This window comes from Crinia signifera, chromosome 9, assembly GCF_055691185.1.
Source record: "Crinia signifera chromosome 9, ASM5569118v1, whole genome shotgun sequence".
Classification (NCBI taxonomy): Eukaryota; Metazoa; Chordata; class Amphibia; order Anura; family Myobatrachidae; genus Crinia; species Crinia signifera.
In genome coordinates, this window is record NC_139225.1 from 90,634,272 (window position 1) to 90,660,653 (window position 26,382).

Genomic DNA, 26,382 nt, shown 5'->3' on the forward strand with positions numbered 1-26,382 from the left:
GAATGTTGACATTAGGGTTAGGCTGCAGGGCAGGAGGGTAAGGGCCGGCACTAGAAGGAGGGTAAGGGCCGGCACTAGAAGGAGGGTAAGGGCCGGCACTAGAAGGAGGGTAAGGACCTGCACTAGATGGAGGGTAAGGGCCGGCACTAGAAGGAGGGTAAGGGCCGGCACTTGAAGGAGGGTAAGGGCCGGCACAAGAGGTAAGGGCCGGCGCTAGAAGGAGGGTAAGGGCCGGCACTTGAAGGAGGGTAAGGGCCGGCACAAGAGGTAAGGGCCGGCACTAGAAGGAGGGTAAGGGCTGGCACTAGAAGAAGGGTAAGGGCCGGCACTAGAAGGAGGGTAAAGGCCGGCACTTGAAGGAGGGTAAGGGCCGGCACTAGAAGAAGGGTAAGGGCTGGCACTAGAAGAAGGGTAAGGGCCGGCACTAGAAGGAGGGTAAGGGCCGGCACTTGAAGGAGGGTAAGGGCCGGCACTAGAAGGAGGGTAAGGGCTAGCACTTGAAGGAGGGTAAGGGCAGGCACTAGAAGGAGGGTAAGGGCCAGCACTAGAGGTAAGGGCCGGCACTAGAAGGAGGGTAAGGGCAGGCACTAGAAGAAGGGTAAGGGCCGACACTAGAAGGAGGTTAAGGGCCGGCACTAGAAGGAGGGTAAGGGCCAGCACTAGAGGTAAGGGCCGGCACTAGAAGGAGGGTAAGGACCTGCACTAGAAGGACGGTAAGGGCCAGCACTAGAAGGAGGGTAAGGGCCGGCACTAGAGGTAAGGGCCGGCACTAGAAGGATGGTAAGGACCTGCACAAGAAGGACGGTAAGGGCCGGTACTAGAAGGAGGGTAAGGGCAGGCACTAGAAGAAGGGTAAGGGCCGGCACTAGAAGGAGGGTAAAGGCCGGCACTTGAAGGAGGGTAAGGGCCGGCACTAGAAGGAGGGTAAGGGCTGGCACTTGAAGGAGGGTAAGGGCCGGCACTAGAAGGAGGGTAAGGGCCGGCACTAGAGGTAAGGGCCGGCACTAGAAGGAGGGTAAGGGCCGGCACTAGAAGGAGGGTATGGGCCGGCACTTTAAGGAGGGTAAGGGCCGGCACTAGAAGGAGGGTCAGGGCTGGCACTAGAGGTAAGGGCCGGCACTAGAAGGAGGGTAAGGACCTGCACTAGAAGGACGGTAAGGGTCGGCACTAGAAGGAGGGTAAGGGCCGGCACTAGAAGCAGGTTTTGGTCAGTGACCATAGTTGTTTCAATAATTATATCAGTTTGTTTTCCATTTTAGATATTAAACATCTTTATTCTGATGATTACATATTGATGGAACAGAATGATATTTGTACTATAGAATTTATTAGCTATGGTTTTATTTTTGCATTTGGTCTAGGTTGTAGTAAAGACAAAGTTATATATTACATGTGATATATGGGTATGAAATCATGTATTATAGAGAGCATTTTTGACAACACCCCAATTCTAATCTCTGGCACAAGGGCCTGTGTGGCACAACAGAACTAGCCCATGCCGGGATTCTGCTCACCAAACCCATTTATGGGACACAATTTAGCCTGTATTCCACTGTATTCCACAGCAGCTTGTATTCCACAGTATTCCACAGCAGCCTATATTCCACAGTATTCCTGCAGTGTTGACTTAGCATATATCAGAGACTGGAGGTTGGGAAATGCAGGGAGTTCCATCTGTAGGGGGTTTATCCAGTGTAATATGTAAATCTTGTTAAGGATGACCTGAAAGGTGTCCTTCTTTACTGATTCAGAATTGATTTAATCCATCAGATTAAGGTCACCATCTGTAGCTGCATTCATCCACTTTCTGTTTCAGGTGTCATGAGAGATGTAATGTGCCGGGCCTGTGCTATTTTCCTCACTGCTGTTTTCAGGAGTCGCTTTAGATCTCGGAAGGCTGCCTCATCCCTGCAAATACAACATCGAAGACATTACGTACATCAATAGACTCTACATACTCTATAATATTCTCATATACCAACGTTACATTCAAACATGTTTCTGCAAATATTTCTGTCTGCTGTCACAGTAGGTTCACTCAAATATTAAAGTGCAACTAGCTTTCTACATGCAGTTATTTATTGGTAGTTCTCTGTTTCCTTAAAAGGATAGTACATGATGTGGGTAGAGATCATGCTTTCTCCGCCTGTCTGACTTTTATATGCATGACATGTGACAAGAAGCTTCTATGCTTGTAACCGTATCATTAATATCAATAGCAACGCTATCGGTCGCAATTTAAATGCGCCATTATACTTTAGCCAGTGAGAATGTTCTTATACTGTAGTATATAGCATATAAATATGGTGTTAAAATGGGCATACCTCCCAATGTTACGCAGCGAGGGGGGGGGGGGGATTTGGGAGTCCCCCCTGTCACCCGACAGAGCAGCGGTGAATAGAGGGGCCAGCAGCTCACAGAGCCTCTGGCCGTGCCCCCACAGCAGTAGAACGGGGGTGTGGCTTTGAGGAAGTGTCGTGATTTATAGGCCACGCCCCCTTGCAGCCAGGCCATGCCCACATATTTCAGGCTGGCACCGTCTCGCCAGCCATCATTTCAAAGTTTGGAGGTATGTAATAGTAATATAGCAATACTGATCCAGGTTGAGTTTCCCCATATCCAAAATGCGTGAGGCTATTAAAGTATTTTGGATATCAGATTTTTCTGTAGCTATACATTTAATAAAACTGTAAGGGTTGTGTCTGGATGAATTTGGATGGCATTTTTACTATTGTATAGCATAGTGACCTGGAAAGAAACAGAAATATGTATTATCTCTTTGGGGGTTATTCTAGTTCACTCACAAAGGCACAATCACTCTCTTATGAACAAAACCATGTGAACTGCAGGTGGGGCTGATGTAACATGTGCAGAGAGAGTTAGATTTGGGTGGGGTTTGTACTTCAAACTGATATCTATTTTGCAATGTAAAAATAAGTGGACAGTATTTACCCTGCACAGAAACAATAAAACACCCAAATGTAACTCTCTCTGCACATGTTACATCAGCCCCACCTGCAGTGCACATGGTTTTGTCCATAAGAGAGTGATTGTGCCTTTGCAAATGAACTAGAATAACCCCCTTTGTGACAACTGGGAGAGGAACAATAAAGGAGAAAAAAAAAGATGTTTTACACTTGGTGTGTGTTAATTGAGCAATAACAGGCATACGCGTGAGTGAAGACCCATGTCTTATCACAGAATGCATTTATGTTTCATATACACATTGTACACACAGCCTAAAGGTAATTTTATGCAATATCTTTAATAATTGTGTGCAATAAACAAAGTTTGGGTATATGTAGACATCAGAATTTAAAGGTTTCACTAATTTAGTCACGCTCAGTATTTTGTATATGGAAGACTCAACCTGTATTATTTACAATAGAAATGATGGTGTTCACTCTAAGCACTGTGGGCGGGATGCTATATAGCAGAAATGCGGTAAAAACCCCGTTTTCGGGGTTTCTACCGCATCTCTATATGCTATATGGCGCCTCCGCAGTGTCAGCGCTGCGGAGGGAATCGCCAGCTAAAGCTGGCGAATCCCTGCAGAAGCCTATGGGCTTCTTACCGCAGCGCTGTTTGAGGGATCCGTCACGGATCCCTCCCAGCGTGCCCTGCGGCCGGCGCCGGGGTCTGCGCATGCGCAGATGGACTCCCGGGTCACAGACCCGGAAGTCCAGTGCCGGCACCGCATCGCAAGGGACAGCTCTTACCGCAAGAGCTGTCCCTTGCATGAATAACGGCATATGTTATAGCATATGCCGTTATTAAAAATGCGATGTCCGGCGAAGGGGGCCGCGGATGTTACAACATCCCGCCCTGTGTCACAATTCACAGCTATGCCCCAATGAGCTGTCACATCTTTGAACACTATAGAAATATAGTTTGTCACATTCTGTCTTCAAGGCAACCAATCAGTCCAAGTTTTAAGTACAGTATATACATTCGTTTGCACAGCTGGTATAAACAGCTGACTGCGATACTAATTAAATCAGCTGTTTTTAAACTGGACTTCAATGATAAGAACCACTGCTATAGGACAATGTATCCTCTCTAACATTTGGACATGCTATCACTTTACACACAATAAGAATTTTATGCCACAAATGGGCCTGATTCTGAGTCACATGAAAATACGGCCGAATATTGCGAGTTGTATGTATCTCAGTTGCTTGAGTATGGAGTGTATGGAGTGCTCACATCTTCTAAGCGAGAGGTAATGCAGGTGTAAGTGCCATTACTAGAAATAGGGGGCCATAGATGTGTATCACTAAAGCTGGGTACAAACTATGTGATGTGTAGCCAGCCCAGTGGGCAAACATATCAGATCCTGGGTACACATCAGTACAATCTAAGGAAGGCCGAAACGGTCACTGTTCCGTCATTCATTAATGTAAACCAGGTCGCATGCAATATTGTGCTGCGCGTTTGATGTCGCATGAGACCGTGGGCAGTCGCATATCAGGAATATACACTGAGTGATATGTCTGATATGTATTTCCAATTCAACCGGAAACCACATATCGATAATCGGGCTGATATCATCTCAGTATGTACCCAGCTTTAGAATACAGGAAGATAGTAATGATGACCATGTGAGTTCCGTATGACAGCCACATTACGAGCTAAGACATACCTCCCAACATGACCCTCTCCAGGAGGGACACATTGCTCTGCTCCTGCACTTCCCTCTTAATGCATGATTGCCATCACCTGTGTTGAAGCACCTTTCTTATTAGTAAACCTGTTCAACACAGATGAAGAGAATCATGCATTAAGAGGAAAGTCCAGGAGCAGAGCAATGTGTCCCTCCTGGAGAGGATCATGTTGGGAGGTATGGCTAAGAATCAGGCCCTAGACATCATTATTCCTTTAAGTATACTGTAAGTAATTTATTAAAAAGTTTTATTTTCCAAGTAGACAGTTGTATACAGTTGTAGACAGTTGTAGTCAGTTGTATACAGTTGTAGACAGTTGTAGACAGTTGTAGACAGTTGTAGACAGTTGTTTAGAAGTATGCATAGAATAGCAACATGTTTTCAATAATGCTTTACCAAAGTACTGCTAGTTTCGGTTATGGTATAAATGGTCGACATCATTTAGGTTGACATGGAGAAGGTCAACATGGACAATAGGCCGACATAAAAATGGTCTACAATTGAAAAGTTTGACCTGAGCATTTCATTTTTTTTTGTGTGTGGATTTCGGTACATTAACCCCAAATTAGTGTAGCGCTTTTCTCGCCATGCTTTAGGAAAGGCTGCGCTACCACTGTGCTTGGCACATTTTACCAGCCATGGCATGCCAGATCTTGGCTTCATACCAGATAAAGCACCACTGGATCTCCACAGAGAGCGGTCCATGGCACACCTAGCTTTTTGCCAGAATTGTACTGGCAGTCATGTGATGGCTGACATCACACTGACATCCTGCTGATGCCAAATTCAAATGGCCCTGCCTATTTATCTGATCTAGCAATGTGTATTACTGACAGAGTTTTAGGCTTTCTCCTGCACTCCAGCACTTATGTGCCAAAGTATCTGTGCAGTACAATTGCAAAATTTAGCAATCATGGGGATGGACTCGGCATGCGGGGTGGGCTTGCCCGGCATAATGGTGTGCTATTTCGTAGATAGCAGTACTGATAATGACAGGGGCACGTGATACTGTGCTGATACCGGTTCTCCGATATATCGTCTGGTCTAACATCTACCCATTACATCTACCCCTCTGGCTCTCATAACTCCTGTCCATCCTGTTGGAGCCTCATCAATATGTATACCCAATCCCCAGAAATGTATTAGATACCCCAAAGAGGCTGCCAGTGTTTCTGTCAGGAATCACGGCAATAAGGGTAATAGCACTGTCCGTGCACGTCACTTACCGGCCTCTGTGGTGCACTCTGTGTCACAGAGTGACCACTGGAGGTGGTTGGCATGATGTCCCTGTGTCTGTTCCTCACATGGGGCAGATGTATTAAACCTTAACAAGAGATAAATGCAAGGGTGATAAGGAGAGATAAATGTCCAGCCAATCACCTGCTTAATTACTTTTTTCAAACACAGGCTGTAACATGGCAGTTAGCAGGTGATTGGCTGGGCATTTATCTCTCCTTATCATCCTTGCATTTATCTCTTGTTAAAGCTTAATACATCTGCCCCACTGTTACATGTCACTCTGTATTGTCTATAAACAGTTCTGAACATGGAAGCGCCATGACACCTGTGATCAGCTGACTTCTACTCACCTATCCATCAACCCCAGTGAGCTCAAGTGTGATCACATGACACAGAACCAGGTAAACTATCTTCCTGGTTCTGCTCTAATTGCTGCTGCAGCCAGCAGCCAATCATCAATCACTCAGGGGGATATAAGCAGGCCTCCCAGAGTCCTCCAGTGCCTTGAACAATTGTCTGCTCCCTGAGTTTGAACTCCTGAGATTGCTCCCAAGGCTCCAGGCTTTTCCAGTTTTACCAGTTAACCAGATTCTGCTGCTGTTTGTTCCTGGTTTTTCTCCTGTTGCCAGATTGACTCCTGATATTTCATCTATAGCTTCCATCTACATGTCTCCCAGTACCCAGTCCAGGATACCTCAGCACAGACCAGCCTGTACCATTGGTTCCAGATCGGCCATCGATAACCAGTCCGATACTCTCTTGTACCATCTGTTCCGGACTGACCATGTGTAACCAGTCCGATACTTTGCTGTACCATTTGTTCCTGACTGACCATCTGTAACCAGTCCGATACTCTCCTGTACCATTGGTTCCAGACCGACCATTGGTAACCAGTCCGATACTTTCCTGTACCATGTATTCCAGACCGACCATCTGTAACCAGTCCGATACTCTCCTGTACCATTGGTTTTAGACCGACCATCGGTAACCAGTCCGATACTTTCCTGTATCATCGATTCCAGACCGACCATCGGTCACCAGTCTGAAATTTACCTTCACCATCAGTTTCCAGATCGACCATCGATATTCATTCCGATACTTACCTTCACCATCGGTTTCTAGACCAACCATCGGAAACCAGTCCAATATCAAGCCTGTATCATTAGTTCCCAGACCGACCACCGGTAACCAGCTCGATACTCCAGTACCAACAGTACCAGTGGCCAGCAGCCCCCCCAGGTAAAATCCGCCACTGTAGTGAAGCCAGATGCAGTATGTGAGACTACACTGGCTTCACTGTGACTGGCAGTGACTTCCTATTGGATGTCTGACCTGTCAATCACCAAGGCAGTCCAGTTGAGAGGTGCTCCCTCCATCTGGGACACCTTGCTGCGGGCTGCCATGCAAAATCAGCAATTGTGCATGCGCAGTACCCATATCGGTACTGCGCACGCGCTGATCCCAGTGCCTGTCATTTATATAGTACAGGCGCCGGGACCAAAATTCCTTCTATGGGCTGTTGCCAAAGCAGCCCATACACGCTAGCTGCATGCACAGTACATATATTTGTACTGCGCATGCGCCAGTCCTGGTGCCTGTCATCATAGGACAGACGCTGGGAACCAGGAGGAGAGGTAGCGGCGACAGGGGAGGGGGGTGCCTGCATCGCAGTACCCCGTGGTGGCCAGAGGCAGCCCCCCTCCCCCAAGAAGGTAGGAGCCGCCACTGATCGGTACCCAGTCAGATAACACTCAACACCATCGGTAACCATTCCGATAAATACTTGTATCATCGGTTCCCAGAATATCATAGTCTGAATAAGGGAGATTCTGGTAGAGGGCCACGACCTGCCTGTTGGGTGTAGCAAAGCCCATAGTCCCTTGCAGTGGGTTTAGACTCCGCACCTCTGCCATTTCCCTGTTCGCCTGTGCCCTCCGTGTTCCTGTACTCATCTCCTGCATATGCACCACTTTGTAAAGTCTCCCCAGTTCCGTTATCCATCAGCGTCTACAGACCCACTTTGGTCACAGCCGGGAACACATCTACCGCAAGAACTGGCAGTTCCCTACAATTTGAATTGCAAGCTGCAAACTACAAAGCCTTTGATGAGCCTGGATTGGTAATGTCTGCAGCCTCAGCAATATTGTGTCTGAAGCAAGGTACCAGTCCATAGGACAACATGCAGTATACTTCAGAAACTCTGAGCTTCACTGGAATAACGTGGCCCTTGGTGCTGCCAACTGCATCAGATGGAGTTGAGGAGGAGTTAGCTGCATTATGGCATCCTCATCGGGATCCCGACAGTGGGAATCCCGACAGTCATTTACCCGACATCAGGATCCCAACTGTTAAAACACCGACAGCTGGGTTCCCGACGGCCACTGGCTATTCTCCCTCGTGGGGGTCCATGACCCCCATTGAGGCAGAATAGAATAGGTGGCAAGTATGCATTTATCATCTTTTCCTACTAACAGACATCTCTGACATTACTGTTATGTTGTTCCATCATTTTGACTGGCTGGTAGAATGAATGACCAATATTTAGTGTCCAACACCTGTGCCAAACTAATACAGTATGACCACTCTAAAATCTTTCAGAACAACATTGAAATGGGCATCTTGGAGCCTAAGAAAGAACAATATCTTTCAGAGAGGTTTAACAAATAAGTCAAATATATCAATATATGTCATGGTACAGGTCATATACTCATCATAATTTGTGCTATGCTCACCAGATGGTGATTATATCATGAATAGACCTTAGAATAGTGTCTAATAGGTCACTCTCTATAATTACATACCAGAGGAACCAAACTGTAACAAGTACAGTAGGTTCCATCCTGGCTTAGAAATCAGTACCATGAGTACTCATGGTGCAATATATACAGGGCACTACTGATTGTGACATCCATTCAAAATACATTCCCCCACCAGCCGATGCAAAGAAATGCTCTGCAAGTAGTGAATAATCTTTTGTAGAGCAACTATTGATAACAAACACCTCACTAGCTTTCTGTGCTTCCATGTATCTTTAAGCATCATCATATAACACAATATATGTGGATATAATAATGATACATTAATTATTGAAGAATAAATACTTTTTATACATAGTAACATCTTATTGCCCCTTTAAATTAGAATATTATAAGGCTAAACACAATGGGGGAAATTTACTAAAGGAAATTTGTAAAAAAAAAATAGGTGTATTTGTATCCAGAAATAAGCTTATTTTTGACATTTACTATCCCGAAAATACGGCAATTCGTAGTCGTATTGATGTGCTATTAATACGAATACGAATTGCCATATTTTCAGGATAGTAAATGTCAAAAATAATTCTGGATACAAATACACCTATTTTTTACAAATTTCCTTTAGTAAATTTGCCGGAAACATTCTTATAGTTTCTCCAGAGAACACAGCAAAACATTATATTCTATAATATAAATGCCAGTAGTGATATAAATATATAATGTATAACATTATTTGTCCACTACCTGTATGCTCACTTGAAATATTTTGAGATTTATTTAGTATGGTGCTAAAAAATTCCATAATAATGCATCAACAGGAAAATGTGCCCGACATACATTTAACCCAGGGTCAGACACTGCATCCTTTGGTTGTTATGGCAGTCTAGAATCGCCCAAAGCATACACTGTAGGTTTATCGAATCCAGCCTAGCATTTGCCTGTTTGCAACACAATGGGCCTGCAACAGTTCATATGACTTGTAACTCTTAACTCAATAGATATGTTTCTCCTCCACTCATAGCTTTCAGATCTGATCCTTTGAAAACACATTATTATGCCTAACGTAGAGTTAAATGCAAATCTGGTATAGATGTTCCAACATTGCATGCATGGAACTAAATTAGTCTATGTGCTCACACGGTATGGGGAGTTTAAAATATCTTTGTGATGAGGAGACTCCTTAACTAGTTCCAAACAATCCATCTGAAAACAGATACTAACACTTCTGTCCAACTATGCATAGCCAACAGTTAAATAGAGGTGTCAACAGGGAACCTTGCAGACAAGAGTGTGCTCTTTAACAACCGGTCCTCAAGCTCTACCAACGGTCCACGTTTTCCAAATCCCCTAGCTGGTGCACGACTTTAGTCATTACTGTCACATTTTCCAACCTGCTGCATTCATTCCTACTATAGATCCACAGGTGGCCTGGAAAACATGCACCGTTGGTAGATTTTGAGGAGAGGTTTGGCCACCCCTGCTCCACATCATGCCCAATGTGTACAAATTTGGCCATGCCAAATATAGCTTGCTAATGGACACATTTATTCAAATAAGAGAGAGACTTTCAGGACATCATGAATCCCTGCAATATAAAAACTGCCTGTGCTTGTCCAAATGTTGTTAATTAAAACAATTCTCTTGCTTCCGGGATCATATAAACTGAGCAGCCTTCACAGTAACAGAACAATATTAATCACACTTTTTCCAACCTAATATCTTCTCCTTAATTTGGGATATCAGGAAGCATACTGAAAGTACTGTATATTAAGCTGTCATTGGCACTTATTGTGTTCACAAGATGTGCATAAAAAAATGGGGGAACAGATACGTGGAATTGAAGAAACTTGATTGGCAAAAAGTCTGAATGTTTTTGATAGTTGTCCACTATGCCTTAGATCATGGCCTTAGAATCTGCTCCTCTGTTCTTTTCTCAGCTAGCCGCATCTGCAAAAGCTGAGCAAACAACAAAAGATATTGTGGACAATCAGTTTAAAGCACCAGCTCCTCCCACTCATCTTCTTAGGCAAATACAACTGTAATTGAACATACCATTGGTTGTTTTTTTTCCCGTTTTTTTCTTCGTCAGTAAATTGTGCACATCATGAGGTGTTTAGGTACAGTATGATGCGTTTTGCCGCGGGACTTGAGGTTGATCCTGTGATCTTAAGTGCTGCACATAAGATCTGAGGATGCTGCTAACGACCAGTATTCTGGGAATTGCAGATCTTACAATAGATCTTATGTAAAATTACACACAGAAGATCTATGGTGCGTCTGGGAAGCTGCCGGATAAATCGTGAGATGACTTGGATCTGATGCTGGTCGTCTTGATGTATGGTCAGCTTAACTTTGTCAAAAAGTCTTTAATATGTAGTAATAATAATAATAATAATAATAAATATTGATAATATAGGTTTCTTTTTAATAGGGTTGTTTCAGAGACTGGTGCTTTAAGAAAAATAACGGTTTCCCCAGCACTTTACTTATTGTATCTTATACTGCTATGTTTGGCCAACAAAAAGAAAATCAACTTGATACAAAGGTTGTAAATAAACTCTTGCATTATGAACCTCCTGATTATTGCCAAGCAATTAGGAGAAGCGATGCCATAAGACTGCAGGAGGAGTCATTTAGCATTTGACACAGATAGCATGTAATGTTATACATTTTCATGCATAACATTACCTCAGATATTCTTCCTTGCAAGTTGCTTTTCTGCTTTTCTTCGTTTGAAAGCGGTTATCTCATCCTGCAGAAAACCATGACCCACTTGCCTGTGAACGATATCAAAATAGTGACGACAAAAATAAACAAAAACAGTTAGGTGGACAGCAAGAGGATATCCTGCTCCTGGGCTGCATGGTCTCTCCGCTTACCCTGGCTTGATCACTGGAGGGACAGGTAACGGTTTTCTAAAACCTTCTTTTCCAACCAGCCAGTATGTCTCTTCCATACCTTTACCCTTATCCAAAAGAGACAAAGGACATAATTACCAGGGGGCTTTGGAAGATCCCTAGTGACCCACCACTTTTGGGCTAAAGAAGCCTTTAATCCAGTTTAGAAGTCTTTTGGAGCAAAAAAGAGTAATTTTTGAACTGTATGGAGCTGTAATGTATACTGTAATGTATCTCTGAAATGTATATTATATGGAGATGTTTAAACTACAAATCAGTGTTTTTGCTCAATCCTGACATTTAGGTTTAATATCATGATCTAACATTCAGCATACAATAGAAATTCAATGCTTAACATGCAAAAGGTCAATAGGGTCAAAAGGTTGGCAGGTAAAAGGTAGACAGTACAGGTTGAAGGGGTAAAGAGGCTCATAAAGGTTTAAAAGGTTGACACAAGCTTTTAAGTAAAAAAAAAAAAACAAGTTTTTCATCATTTACCATCCACTTGGACTAGTTTCTGAACTTTCATTAGCAGAGCAAGGCACCTAGTATGATGTGTGGCAATGGAAGCAAGGCCATGAGGGTACATATTTTCACTTATTTGCTCAGAAATGGTGAAACATACAAAATGACATAAAAAATTTGTATTCACCATTTTTGCGTCGACCATTTTAATGTAAAAAAATTCCACATCAATCTTTTGACCCTGTTGACCCTGTGGACCTTTCCAAGTGTGTAACACTCTCCAATTTAGCACTTTTCAAGCTTAGTACATCTGGCTTGATGTGAAATATTATATCATCATAATAATGCAATACATTAATATTAGAACACAGATAAAGGTCCATTAAAAATCTATAACCCATATCAACCTATCAAATGTCTTCTTTCATTGGGTACTGGTAAAGTAACAGGTATTAGATTGGGTGCTCTGGCCTGCGACACTGTGTTTCACCCCACAGCTGACCAGTTGTAACTTGTGACTGGAAATATTATATAAGCCAAAAATCTAATATATTTTTTTCTAATACTGTGGAGCACAGGTTCTCAAAGTCAGTCCTCAGCACCCCACACAGTGCATGTTTCGCAGGTCTCCTCACAGAATCAAGTGAAATAATCAGCTCCACCTGTATATCTTTTAAATTGTGTCAGTGAGTAATGAGTGCACCTGACGGGTGACCTGAAAAACGTGAACTGTGTGGGGTCCTGAGGACCAAGTTTGAGAACCACTGCTGTAGACTCAAGAGATATGGTGCGTACATCTTCGGTCTTCAAAAAAGTAATATTTGGTCCCAGAGTTACAATATCAAAGTGTAGACTCAAGAGATATGGTGCGTACATCTTCGGTCTTCAAAAAAGTAATATTTGGTCCCAGAGTTACAATATCAAAGTATCTACTGAGTTCCATATCTTGTGGTCTACCCTTATCATAAATTGACTCACCATGTAAATTGCTAAATATAATGTGTATTTAAATGCTGTTTAGTATGCTTTACTTGCAAAAAGTAATTTTCCTGCCAACTAGGATAATTAGGGTTTTCTAGCCCAAACATGAGACTGGTCATAACATATGTCTTATGGATAAATTAAATTAACATATCAGCCAAATATGCCTGAAAAACATTGAGGGGTAGATGTATGAAGCAGTGATAAGGGAGAAGTGAGCCAGAGGGAAGTGGCCCATGGCAACCAATCAGCTGTTCTGTATAATTGTATATTATGCAAATGATACTGTAGCTGTTACTTCAGTTCTGATTGGTTGCTATGGCCCACTTCTCCTCTGATGATGTAATCTGTTTTGGGAAGGATTCAACTCTGTAGAACCTTCATAAGGGTTAAAAGTACAGCTCATAATAGGAAAAAAATCCCTCAGCAATAACAGTATTTTAAATAAACTGCTTTCATTCTCTTGTTTATTGTTTGTGTCAACATAGAGCCAGCTGTCCTTTACATCATATACTGAGCTTTGTATTGCAGTTATGAAGAGAACAGTGTGTTTCTCTAAACAACAAGATGTAAATGAACAACAGAGGTTTTCCTAATAGCTCTGGCATAAAGCAAGTTATATACAATAAAGGAAAAAACGCAGCGGACATGATTAATGTCAGACTATAATGAGATGCTTATAATGACTGATTGTTTCCAGAAATAAGTATGCGACAAAAACAAGAAATAACAAAAAAACGATGGTAAACTTTCGTAAATAATGCATAAAACATAACAATAAACAGACCTGAAATCATATTGAAAATAGAAATAATAGGATGTTGAACTGTGCATCAATGGCTGTTATGAAATGTTAAATGTTAATAATTACAATTCGATTGACCTATGAATTACCCAGGAATGATGCTTCATTTTTATACTGTGGTAATAAATTATGACCAATGTATAATAGCTGCCAATAAAAACTGTTACATTGTTTTTGATTCAAAGCTAACAAATAGCTATAAAAATTAAAAACACAGAGCTGTGAGCCCATTCAGTGTCGGTGTGGAGCATAAAGAGGGAATGCATGTCTAGGGGTGTGGCTCATATCCATAGAGGGAGTGGCCAGCCACCATAGAGGTTTGGATAACCATTATAGCGTACATGGACTGGTCCCCTTGATAAATATATCTGTAGTAAATAATGCTAGTGCATACTTGAAATTTTACTAAATTAATAACAGCAATGCATTGTAGGAAACACACTGTAGTCTTGTTCAGTATAAATTAACATATGCATAATTCAAGTACACCATCCACAACTCAATCCCTAGAGAAGGAGGAGGGGCAACTATGCGGTGGGGCCCTCTGGTGTTTCTCCTGTACCCCAGTCCAACCCATTCTATTCTGATAGACATATTGCATTTCATTTTGCATATTATTGCATTCCTGGTGTAAACATGCAAGCAGTCATTTGGGAAATAATAACTTACAAGATGTATGAATTTATGTTATATCTCTTCAATACAACCTGGATGTTTCTTAACCAACATTAATAATCTAGTGGAGTATAAACATCTTGGTTGTAGTTATTAAATCAGATATAAATTAATATGATTCTTTTACCAGATATCCTACCCTCTAAAAGCCTCCAAAAGCCTTTACATTGCAGTATGGGCAAGAATCACGATCACTAGATAGTACTATTTGCATAAAATCGAGTTAATAGTTTCCACAGGTAAAATGGAACAGTGAAATATGCGCACGTTATATATGTGAATACGGCAAGAATTCATCTCTTGTTATTTCCTAGGGATTATTTAAGATGTGACCTCAGCGCTTAATTTAAACAAACAACTCACATGTTAGAGAGAAACAGGCCACTTACCTTCAGCTCTGTCCTTCCTCTTAATTCCAAAAGATATCCCTCATTTAAAGATCTAAGTGTTTTGACAGTGCTCTGACTGACATGAATTCGATACGCTGCAAAGGAAACAAGCATTTACTATCTCTGTGAAGGTGACAAATAAGAAACTCAAGTGACTTATACAATAAGTGTTTTTCATTTCTTATAATATTATAAACAAGTGATGTTTTTACACCCTAATGAGGACTGACTATTTTAAATGAAGAGAAATAGACAAGTGAAAAATTACATAACAAATTCAGTCAGGTTTTCTGTCATCATAACTCAGATACAGAAATACATAGAAATCTTATTAATCCTTACATAGATGATAGCAATACCCAGGGCGAGGTATTGCTTTCAAACCTCGCATTCATTACCCCACAAACTCACCCAGAAGCTTGCTGTATGTAATCCCAGTCATGGCTGCAGAATATGTTCTGCAACTCTGATCAAAGGAGCACAGGAAGAAAACTATATGCGAAATGGTCACTTTTCATTCGAACCCTCGTTCCGGAAGGTCGGAATCGGATGAAAAGTGGCCATATAACACTAGTGGATTGGGGCCTTAAAACACAGAGGGCAGTATTCAATGTCAAAGTTCTCCGTGCATGGAGAGCGTTTTATTTCGCTCTCCATGCACTCTCCATGTTCCGGAGCCTCCTGCTCCCACTATTCAATGTTTTGAAGACTCGCCGCCACTCGCGGCGAGTCTTAACCCCTGCAGCGGACGAGCGTCCGCGGCAGGGAGCTTTCAGGGAGCCGGGGGACGGAAGCAGCCAGAGAGATTAAAGTCTCCCTGGCTGCTCCAGAGGTCTGTGGAGGGGAGGGGGGCTCTCCGGAACCCAGGCAGCACAGGCTGCCCCCCCCTATAGCCAGCGGGGGACCCAATATTCACTGCACCCGATCGTGCATATTAACGATCGGGTGCAGTGAATAAATGAATATCTAATGAGCGGCTCGAGCGCTCCAGCGCCCCCTGCTGGCTGCACTGTGTAAAAAAAAAATAAAAAAAAAATTAAAAAAATATAATTTTTTAATTAAATATATATTCATGTGCTATAAGCACATGAATAAAAATAACATGCCCCTTCACAGAAAAAAAAACTGATTTTTTGACACCAAAATTAAAAAAAAAAACCTTTTAGTTTAAAAGTTCACATTCCAGCTCTCCATCAAAAGATGGAGAATTTCTACACGGAGAGAGACGGCGAAAATCACTTAGAAAGACGGAGAATATTTCACATTGAATAGGGTTGCTCGCTTTTGGAGAGCAAAATGCTCCGTCCAAGGCAGTGGCGTAAGTTCATACCAGGTGCCCGGAGGCGACAATGATGGTAGTGCCCCCCCCCCCCACACACACACACACAAACGCACCACACACCCGTACATAGCGTAAGTGACCATCAGATCTACAGACAGCACCTACGACCCATACATAGCATTGATTACCCACCAACATACCCTACAGGTAGTATCGGTGGCGCCCAGATCCTACAGACAGCATTTTTGACCCCAAGATGCCACAAACAATATTGGTTTTGCACACCGTAATGCCAGGGGGTACATGCTCTATGCCAGGGGTTACATGCTCTCTGCCGCAGGATACATGCTCTCTGCCAGGGGGTACATGCTCTATGCCAGGGGTTACATGCTCTCTGCCGCAGGATACATGCTCTCTGCCCGGTATGTACATGCCTCTCTGCCAGGGGATACATGCTCTCTACCAGGGGATACACGCTCTCTGTCAGGGGATACACGCTCTCTGACAGGGGGTACATGGTTTCTGTAAGTGGATACATGTTCCATGCCAAGGGCCAAGGCTCCACTGTTCCCCCCTTTTCAATTTTGTGCTCACCTGAGTCAGCTGAGCTGCTGCTGGCCTGGCTGGGGCCTGGTCATTGCACAGGGTACACACATGTGCATACATACAGCTATGCATACATTCACTCACATATATACATAGTCAAACACCTGTATGTATACATATAGTCACACACTTATTTACAGTCACACCCATGCACACATTTATACACTATAATAGTTACACACAGAGAGTCAGAGACAGATAAATACATACAGTGTACCTTCTAGTCACAGTGTCACACTCCCCATGCTGCCAAAGTGCCTGTCGATTAGCTCCGCCCCCTTTTCGGACTGCATCTGTGGAGCTTGCTTGTTTCATGTACTGTTGGGAGCCTAGGCTGGTGAGGGGTTGAGCTGAGATCACCAGCTCCCTCTTCATCTGGCAGCACTGCCAGAGGAACTGACTGCAGTGCACTGAGTACAGTGAAGAAACTTAAAGTAAACGAAAGCTTCCAGCAGCCTTGAGCCTCCGGCAGAAAGGGCTGCTAGGACCTGTGCTTTTACTTTCAGTTTCATACCTGCACCATGACCCGGCTGCTGCACGCACTGACTGGCTCCTTCTCTCCTGTGACAACTGCAGCAGCAGGTATGTTTCTGCTCACTGCAGAAGTCACAGGCTCCTGCTGCCGGCTCCTCTGTGCCCCCCCTAGTGGCTAACGCCCGGCGGCCAATGTCTCCATTGCCTCCGGGAGTTACGCCACTGGTCCAAGGCGAACAAAGCACAAATTCTCCACAAAACACGGAGAACTTTTCTCATTGAATACTGCCCTAAAGGGTATCCAATTACATTCAATAGTTTGCTGGACAGTAAAAACATGCTTTTTAGCTCGATAGTATTATTATCAGCAAGTTCTATCCAATTAAAGCCTGTTTTTACTGTGTTAATGCCCCTTTTTCAAACGATAACTCAGGGTATCCGGGATAAGTTGTGAGGCCTATGTGTCTTCAGATGAAAAGCGGGTCTCCTGGGGCTGCTTATCAGGCATTCTGCTTTGCATGCCCCAGAAAAAATCCCCAATAAGTGCTGGCTTACGGGGCTAAATTGATAGCCCTGCCAGAATCTATTAGCAGTGGTATTGTAATACAGCTAATACCCATAGGACACCATTCTAATAGTTAACACTTTGTGGACATGCATTGAAATGATAGGAAATACAATGGGTACTAAACTGGGACCACAATTTGCAAATCTTTATAATCCACTTGCTTAATACATCATTTTAGACAACAATAATACAAAAAAATTGTGAAGTTTCATAAGTTCCTGATTTAAATTCAAAACAAAATAAATCAAGTCAATAATGATGTAGTGATGAGTTGAACATGATGAATAGGGAGTCTGCATCATTTTATTTACTCACGTGACCCTGTAGATTCCATGCGGGATGCAGTATTTACTGTATCCCCAAAGAGGCAGTACCTTGGCATTGTTAGTCCCACAACACCAGCAACCACAGGCCCTACAGGAGGAAGTGCAGAAACTCTTACAGAATAAAATCACCCATGACATACGTACACATTGTTATTACGTTTTTCTATGTTATATACATCACAAAAATAATTTAATAGGCAAATTCTATATCTGAACAACTAGGCTTATGTTGCATATGCAATTTTGTACTGTACACGTGCATCAAACTGTATACAGTGTGTATTCTTGTGACCACAACAAAAATTTAGGCATTGGGTTTGTGGGGTGATGTTGATGATAGGATGTCATATGTATGTTAGACAGCAGCAGCTAATGCATACATACAGTACATGCTGACATTTTTAATGATCATTCCAGGATCATTTTCCATCACGGAGGGAAATGTGAGAGTTTGGTGCAGTAAATTGCTTCACAACATCCCTGTCTTGGCAATACAATACTACAATTAGCTGCACTGAACATACACTGGTCTGGGATACACTGATATGATTCTCCGCAAAGCAACTGGCAACTGGGAGAGATCCGGGAGGCTGGTCTACTCTCCTGGAATCTCTTTGGAATTTGGAAGCTTCCCAGGACATTCCGTGAGAGTAGGAAAGTATGTGCTTATCTGATGCCAGAGAATACTTCCCAGGATGAGTAAAATGATCTCTTTTGTTCCTTGAGGAAAGCACGTTACCTGTATGGAGGCCTATACGGATCCTTACAGGGACATCGGGCATGTGACGCATTTTGAAAGATCCTACTGAGCTGAGGATATCCAGGGACATGTTAGAAATCTCTGCAGCATGCCTATTGCCATTCTTCTTTGGAAGGCCCGATGCCACCATGTAGGCATCTCCTATGGTCTCTACCTGTCATCACAAAACCAAGACAACAATTCTTACATATGGTCATGACCGACACTCAGAAAATCAGGTATGAAATGATAACATTAACTCATGTAAGAAAGTTAGGTCAACATATAGTATATGAACAAAAGTATTTGGACACATGACCGTTACACCAATGGAATGGAATAACTGAAATGACATTGTTTTCAAGTGCTCAGTGGGGTTTAGGTCAGAGTTTTGTGTGGGCAGTCATGTTTTTCCACACTGGACTCCGTAAACCATGTCTTTATAGTCCTGCTCTGTGCACTGGGGCACAGTCATTTTGGAATAAAAAAGAGCCTTCCCCTAACAAATTTGGAAGCATAGCATTGTCTAAAATGACATGGTATGCTAAAGCATTTAGATTGCCCTTCAATGGAGATACGTGGTCTAGACCTGGGGTAGCCAACCCTAGTCCTCGAGAGCTACCAACAGTGCATGTGTTGCAGGTCTCCTCACAGAATCACAAGTGAGCTAATTAGCTCCATTGTGTATCTTTTAAAATGTGTCAGTGATTAATGAGTGCAGCTGTGCAGCAGCAGGTTGTCTGGAAAATGTGAACTGTTGGTAGCTCTCGAGGGCTAGGGTTGGCTACCACTGGCCTAGACCAAACCTTGAAAAACTGCCCCGTACCATTATCTCTCCTCCACCAAACTTCGCAGTTGGCATAATGCAATCAGGCAGGTAATGTACTCCCGGCACCTGCCAAACACAGACTCGCCCATCTGCCAAAACGAGAATTGTTTTTCATCACTGCATGGAACACGTTTCCACTATTCTACAGTCCAGCATCGGTTTGCTTTACACCACTCCATCAGATGCCTGAAATTGGTCTTAAGCTCCCGCCACATAATTTTTGGGCTTACATTAATGCCCGTGGAATTTCAGAAACTCTTCAGCAATGAAATCAACAGAGTGGATGGCGACTTACATGCACTATGTGCCTTAGCAGCAGCTGACCAGTAGTGGGACAGTGTAGTTTAGTTAAACTGTGGTGGAATGCCAGTGATAAATTCTTTCTATACAGAGATGAGGATACAGATTTAACAGTCATTCTACTAAGGGGTATATTCAATTGATGTTGCAAATGCCGTCTTTCTGAAAAGATGGCAGTTTTCGACAGGAATAGATCGGAGGGGGTTCCAATCTATTCATGCTAACTGTTTTTTTCGGCAGGCGGAAATGTTCCGACCTGCTGAAAACCAGGTGGGTTGACGGAATAGCCGCTAATCCACCTGCTTTTGATGGTAACACAGCCAAAACCAAAAGGAAAAGATGCCGGATTGAGGCAAGGAGGACGGCGCCGGGTGAGCAGCAGCAGCTTACATGGTGCCGTCCTCCTATCCGCAGCCGCCCACACCCTCCCACTGACTCCCGTACCCACCCGCTGCACTCACCTGTCCTGCCACAGGGCCAGGTGAGAGCAGCTCACCCGACCACATCCCCACTCCCGCTGCCTCCCACCGCCTCCCACCACCGCGCTCACGCGGTCAAAGCGCCAGCCCGCTGAGTATCAATCAACGGGCAAATCCAACATCCAGATTTTGCTGCTGCATTGAATAATGGATGCCAGATCCATTTCAGGAAAATAATTTCGGAATGGATCCGGCATCAATTGAATATACCCCATAATGTGAAAGAAGCACTGACTTAGCACAGGACGGCTAAGTGGAGATATAGTATATTGATTTAATTAAATGTTTACAAAAACAAGTGGGTAAATGACCAGAGACAAAAGTGTAGTGCAGGAGTAAATGTTTCCTTAGTAGGCTAAATTGTTAATTTAGGTTGTGCCACTAATTCTCTTCATGAAATACTTTAGTAGCAGTGCATCTGGTATTGTTTCCTGGAAACAATCTGAAGCTATTTAACCTCTAAACTATGTATTATTAATTAAGGTCAACAGAGCAATTGCGATGATAACATGCTTCCTCATGCTGCCCATACACTTATGAGATATTGTATATAATCATTTGATTTTGACCACATCTATTCGATAAATCGCATTGTATGCACATTCTATGTACCATGCAACATGATGTGCAGGAACGCCAGTCGAATGTTGTGTTGATAGATATTATGTGCTGCATGAGCGATCGCATGTGGTTATTAATAACATGTGATCACTCGCAATCAGGCGGCGGGCGGTGCTGTGGTGAAGTGGGCAGCATGAGGCCTGGCTTGTGGCGGGCGGCAGAATTTGAACTTTTTTTTCAAAAGACTGGGCGGCCCTCTGATTGGCTGAGAGCCAAATAGCAGCTGTCTGAATGAGAGGCCACCATAAGATGCTATCGGATGCAAGTAGAAGAGAGATTAGCAAGTACTTAACCAACATTTCTATATTGTATGTATGAGGCAATATGCATTTCCATTCTCACCACCAGCAGTGAAAATCATTATACTTAAAATTAGATGATCGATTCAATATTAAAATAATATATCTTACAAGTCCAAATTTTTTATTATAATATAGTAAATATTCACCCACCTTATACACATCATGATTTCCTATCACAGCATCAAACAATGTGTATAGGTCATTGAGAAGATCTACCACTTCAATGGGCTCACTCATTGCTGATATGGTAGTAAAACCCACAATATCACTGAAGTATAGTGTAACCTCATCAAACCACTCTGGTTCCACCGTACAGCCCATTTTTAATGCTTCTGCAACAGATCTGAAAACCAAGCACATTGTATATTATCAGACAGATCTGAAAATCAAGCAGAATGCTAAGTATCAGAATTACTATACAATACAGCTAACACATAGGATACCCTGAAAATGTATATAGGAATCCAGTCTGAAATTGCCTGTTGAACACCATGGGTGAAATTTAATAGGATGAGAGATTCAGAAAGTGAGAGATTTGGTAAGAAATCTCCCGTTTTTTTTAAAGCGCCAATCATTTACACTTCAAAATCAAACTGGTTTTGTAGTGTAAATGATTGCCGCTTTAAAAAAAACCTGGAGATTTCTTACCAAATCTCTCACTTTCTGGATCTCTCATCCTATTAAATTTCACCGCCTGTGTCTGATATTTTGCCAATAGACTGAGAATAAATGACCCACAGTATATTACCAACATTTATCATCATGAAAATAAACTGTGCTGTTTGTTTCCATGGTTACATATGTTGTTAAGGATGGTGAGCAATTCAAAAGCCAAATAACAACAACAGTTTATGGGTCTCCAATGATGGGTAATCTCCCTGAATTGTGTAATGAGAACAAGGCCATGATGATGCTATTGCATGGCACCGCCTCACCTCCCAAACCTATTTTGTATCCCCTGTATCCACTTTATATATATTTTATATATTCATTTTTTTTTTTTTTGTGGATGTATATTATGTCCTGATTTTATATCGGTTGTGGCCACATACCTTATGTATCTTTATTATTGTATAGAATAAAATCTATTTAATATTAGTGTTTCCCATTGCGCAGTTTTTTTTCTTTCTCTTTGTCTGTATCCACTTTGTCTGAGAACGCCACCCCTTCGGACTGTCCGGAGTAATCCCAGAGGAGTGGTGACCCTATGTGCAAGTACTGCATTTGTGCTGCCCTTCATGTAATACGCCCATTCAGAGGGAGTCTGCACTGTGGGCCTCATTACGATTTGGCAGGAAGAAAATTAACCAAGTAACTGTGTGTTTGGGCAAAACCATGGAGCACTGCAGGTGGGGCAGATGTAAAATACGTAGAGAGATTTAGATTTGGGTGGGGTATGTTAAATCTGAAATCTAAATTGCAATTTAAAAATAAAGCTGTCTAACGTGTGGACTACATGCAAAAGCAGCCAGGATTTACAATGTACAGAAAAAAAATCTAAACGTATTTGCTCCCCTTGGTTTGTTCCAGCTATAAAGTTACAGTAATTGCATGTTTTGCTTTACTTCTACATCAGAAGCAGGCCTTGTGTTCACCAATGTAAAGCTGCTAAAACACAATCAAGCTAAAAACAAAAGAAAACACTTACGGAGGTAACATTTGCGTTAAGAGCTTTTCTGTTTTCTGTTTCTCTATCTCTAGTTCCTCAGTTCTCTCGCGAATTAAGTCCTCTAGGTTACTCGAGTATTGTTCCAACATGCGCAGCATGGAATCAATAATGTTTGTTTTCTTCCCTTTATTTATATTTTTAAACTGCACATTGTGGAGATGAAAAAGAAAACAAATATTTTGCAGGTAAAATCAAGACAAAAAAAAATATTTTTTAAATTACTATCTTTCTACATTTCCCTGTACAGTAGGAGCAAGTTTCATCTTTGCTCCTTTGGTCATGGCTAGCCATGGCTATTCTATTGTTCTCAGCTGCAATACAATACGTATTGCAGCTGAGAACAATAGAATAGCCATGGCTAGCCATGGCTAGCCATGGCCAAAGGAGCAAAGATGAAACTTGCTCTACTGTATATACAATTCTGCTCTGATGAGGCTTCAGGAAAGGTCTGGATACGACTTATCTTTTACACATTATAGCTTGGTAAGTAACTAACACTGACATGTGCAAAAGAATGTTAGCATTTTCTGGTATTCAGTATTTGCCCATGCACTCTAGGTTTGAGTACTATCTATGTGCTCTTGACTGGAACCTCCATAAAGTAATTTTCTTAAAGTGCTGCTTTATTGAAGGTTTCAACCAATTTAGGACTGTTATCCAGATGGAAGATATTGCTTTGGCTGTCTGTAAATACTCTGTTTCTTTTGTCACTGTCTCCTATTGTAAAGCCCGACTGAATATGCTGCACTATATAAACGGTTAATAAATAAATCTAGTACCAGATTTTTAGTCCAACCAACCAACTAGTCGGATGGTTAAAGAAAAGTTGGTCTAATGTATAGCCAGCGTATGGCTTTGATGAAGAAGTGGGTCTTATGCTGGCCATAAATCTGGACTGTTGGTGTGCCTTGTGGACCGTAGATCCATGGGAGTACCACAGACTAGCAATCAGCATTTATATGTGCAGCATTTTTGGTATACAAACATTTACAAGATAAAGTGAATGGTAACCAGATGGCTGACATACATATATTAGACATTGTCAAAAAGTAACCATATGCAAAATGTCGACATGGTTATGGTGGCCACATGAAAGGTCGACATAAATTATTGGGGATTTTTAAAAATGTTTTTTTTTTTTTCCAATTTATCATACTTTACCATCCACGTGGACACCAATGTCCCCTAGAGGCTATTTCTTGGCCAATAAATATATAAAGAACCTCAACATTGCAAGTTCATTAGAATTATTGCAGTGTGCATCAGCACTATTTTTTCTTTTCTTTGTAGAACCCCAAGTCCCATCATAATGGCATCTCCTACAGTGTGTGTGTGTGTGTGTGTGTGTGTGTGTGTGTGTGTGTGTGTGTGTGTGTGATTATGGTGCGCAGTTTAAGATACCCTTCCCAAGTAAACCTCTCACCTGATCAAATATTTCATCAAAAGTAGGTCGTCTGTCTGGGACTTCATTCCAGCATTGTTTCATCAGTACAATGCATTCCATGGGGGCATGGTCTGGAGAGACCACGGGGCGACACAAAGGAGGGGGCTTTTTAATCTTTGGGATGATTTCTGAAAAACAGAGAGGTAATGCTAAATAACACTGGATTGTTGTCTTCCAAATTAAGTATATATAAGTCATATAATCTTGAGTTCACACATACGTCTGGTGCCATCGCCATAGTAAATACCCAGCATATTTATAATAGATGCAGAGTGAGAGTTGCACATGGACCCATGGGTCAGGAAAGATTCACCCTGCACAATAATACATTCCTGAAAGTATGGATTGGTCTGACACTGGTGACATTGTTTTGGCATTTTCAAAAATATGAGCTGGCACCATATTTACAAAGACATCACTGGTGGCATTGTGGGAAAATGACACATGCCAGAAGACAGATAACTTGTGCCATGAGACATTGTGCCTGTGAAAAAAGACACCATTCCATCAAGTTCATCCTATATTGGATTTCCTAATTTCCTATTTATATATTGGTAATTAAAAAGGTGAACGTAGGTGCTTGGTTTGTTTATATAGAAAAGACACCAACATTCGCGGTCCTATCGCTCAACATAGGCAGTTGGGTTAAAAGAGCTAATATCTTTTTGCATAAATGCAAATTTTAAGGGGGGTATTCAATGTCAGGGGAACGGCTGTCGAGCAAGCTCGACAGCCGTGCCCCTGTCCTGTTCTCACTTTGCTCGACTGGAGCTCGGCGGTCAGGATTCAATGTCCCGGCTGCCGAGCGGCGAGAAGGGGGCGTGGCCGCGAGTTGATGACGGAAACAGTCGAGCTCCGGCCGGGAGCTCGCCTATTTCCGGCTTTTCTTGGCAGAACGAGCCCGACAGCTTGTGATGTCGGGTTCGTTCTGCAGAGAAACCCTGTTCAATGCTGTCGGGGAACACAGCATTGAATAGGTCCCCACAGCCATCTCCCCCGTTGGGAGATGGCTGCGGGAGCACGACAGTGATTGCATACCCCCCTTTATATAGCATATTGCAAACTAAGAAAGCAAACTGTAATAATTTATTAATACTGGTGTATTATCTGGGCGCTCGATATATCGCATCGCATGCCACTAGTTAAGGCATGCAATGCGATTGGGCCCGATTTTGAGCCTTTCCCGGCCGGAGTGTACAATTTTAATATCGCGTCGCATAGCATGCCTTAACTAGTGGCATGCGATGCGACGCAACGCGATTATACCCGATATTACATTGTACAGGCACCCTGATGCCTGATTACAATGTTAAATGCACCCCCAGACCCGATTTTTAATTGTACACCCACCCTGATGGGTAATTACTATGTGAAATGCCCCCCCCCCCCCCCATTGTTAACGCCACCCCAGTATCAACGCCAACCCGAAGCGTGGCGGTACGCATCCTCCGACTTTTTCATACCCCCACTATGGAGTTGATTGTATGATTGTATATACCGAGCCCGAAGCGTGGCGAGCACAGCGAGCCCCGCAAGGGGACACGTATTACTTCACATGTATTCCTAGGCCCCTCGCGGGGCTCACTGCGCTCGCCACGCTTCGGGCTCGATGGCTCGCTGCGCTCGCCACACTATATAAGATCAACTCCACGCCGACGTGGATAGTGGGGGTATGAAAAGGTAGGAGGACGTGTACCGCCGCCCCTCGCGGGCTCGCTGCGCTTGCAACGCATCGGGTTGGCATTGATAGTGGGGTGCCGTTAACAATGGGGGGCCATTTAACATAGTAATCAACCATCAGGGTGGGTGTACAATCAAAAATCGGGTCTGGGGGGGTATTTAACATAGGAATCAGGCATCTGGGTGCCTGTA

The 26,382-nt window shown here is 42.8% G+C and overlaps 1 protein-coding gene across 5 annotated transcripts in view; it reads right to left on the reverse strand.

The window, feature by feature from the left end:
- Positions 1-410: 410 nt before the first annotated feature.
- GUCY2F (guanylate cyclase 2F, retinal) overlaps positions 411-26,382 on the reverse strand; it is a 113,453-nt gene continuing 87,481 nt past the window's right edge. For 2 of the 5 annotated variants that reach the window (XM_083159367.1, XM_083159366.1), the window contains exons 12-19: positions 24,490-24,638; positions 23,046-23,209; positions 21,548-21,740; positions 18,867-19,041; positions 18,117-18,215; positions 14,872-14,966; positions 11,539-11,624; positions 411-1,908 (exon numbers count right to left, since the gene is read on the reverse strand). In XM_083159367.1, the coding sequence (XP_083015493.1) occupies positions 1,797-1,908; positions 11,539-11,624; positions 14,872-14,966; positions 18,117-18,215; positions 18,867-19,041; positions 21,548-21,740; positions 23,046-23,209; positions 24,490-24,638 (1,073 nt within the window). In that variant the 3' untranslated portion in view covers positions 411-1,796. Of the gene's footprint in view, positions 1,909-9,397; positions 10,616-11,347; positions 11,437-11,538; positions 11,625-14,871; positions 14,967-18,116; positions 18,216-18,866; positions 19,042-21,547; positions 21,741-23,045; positions 23,210-24,489; positions 24,639-26,382 lie in introns of those variants that run through there. The other 3 variants (XM_083159368.1, XM_083159369.1, XM_083159370.1) reach the window with 3 other exon arrangements.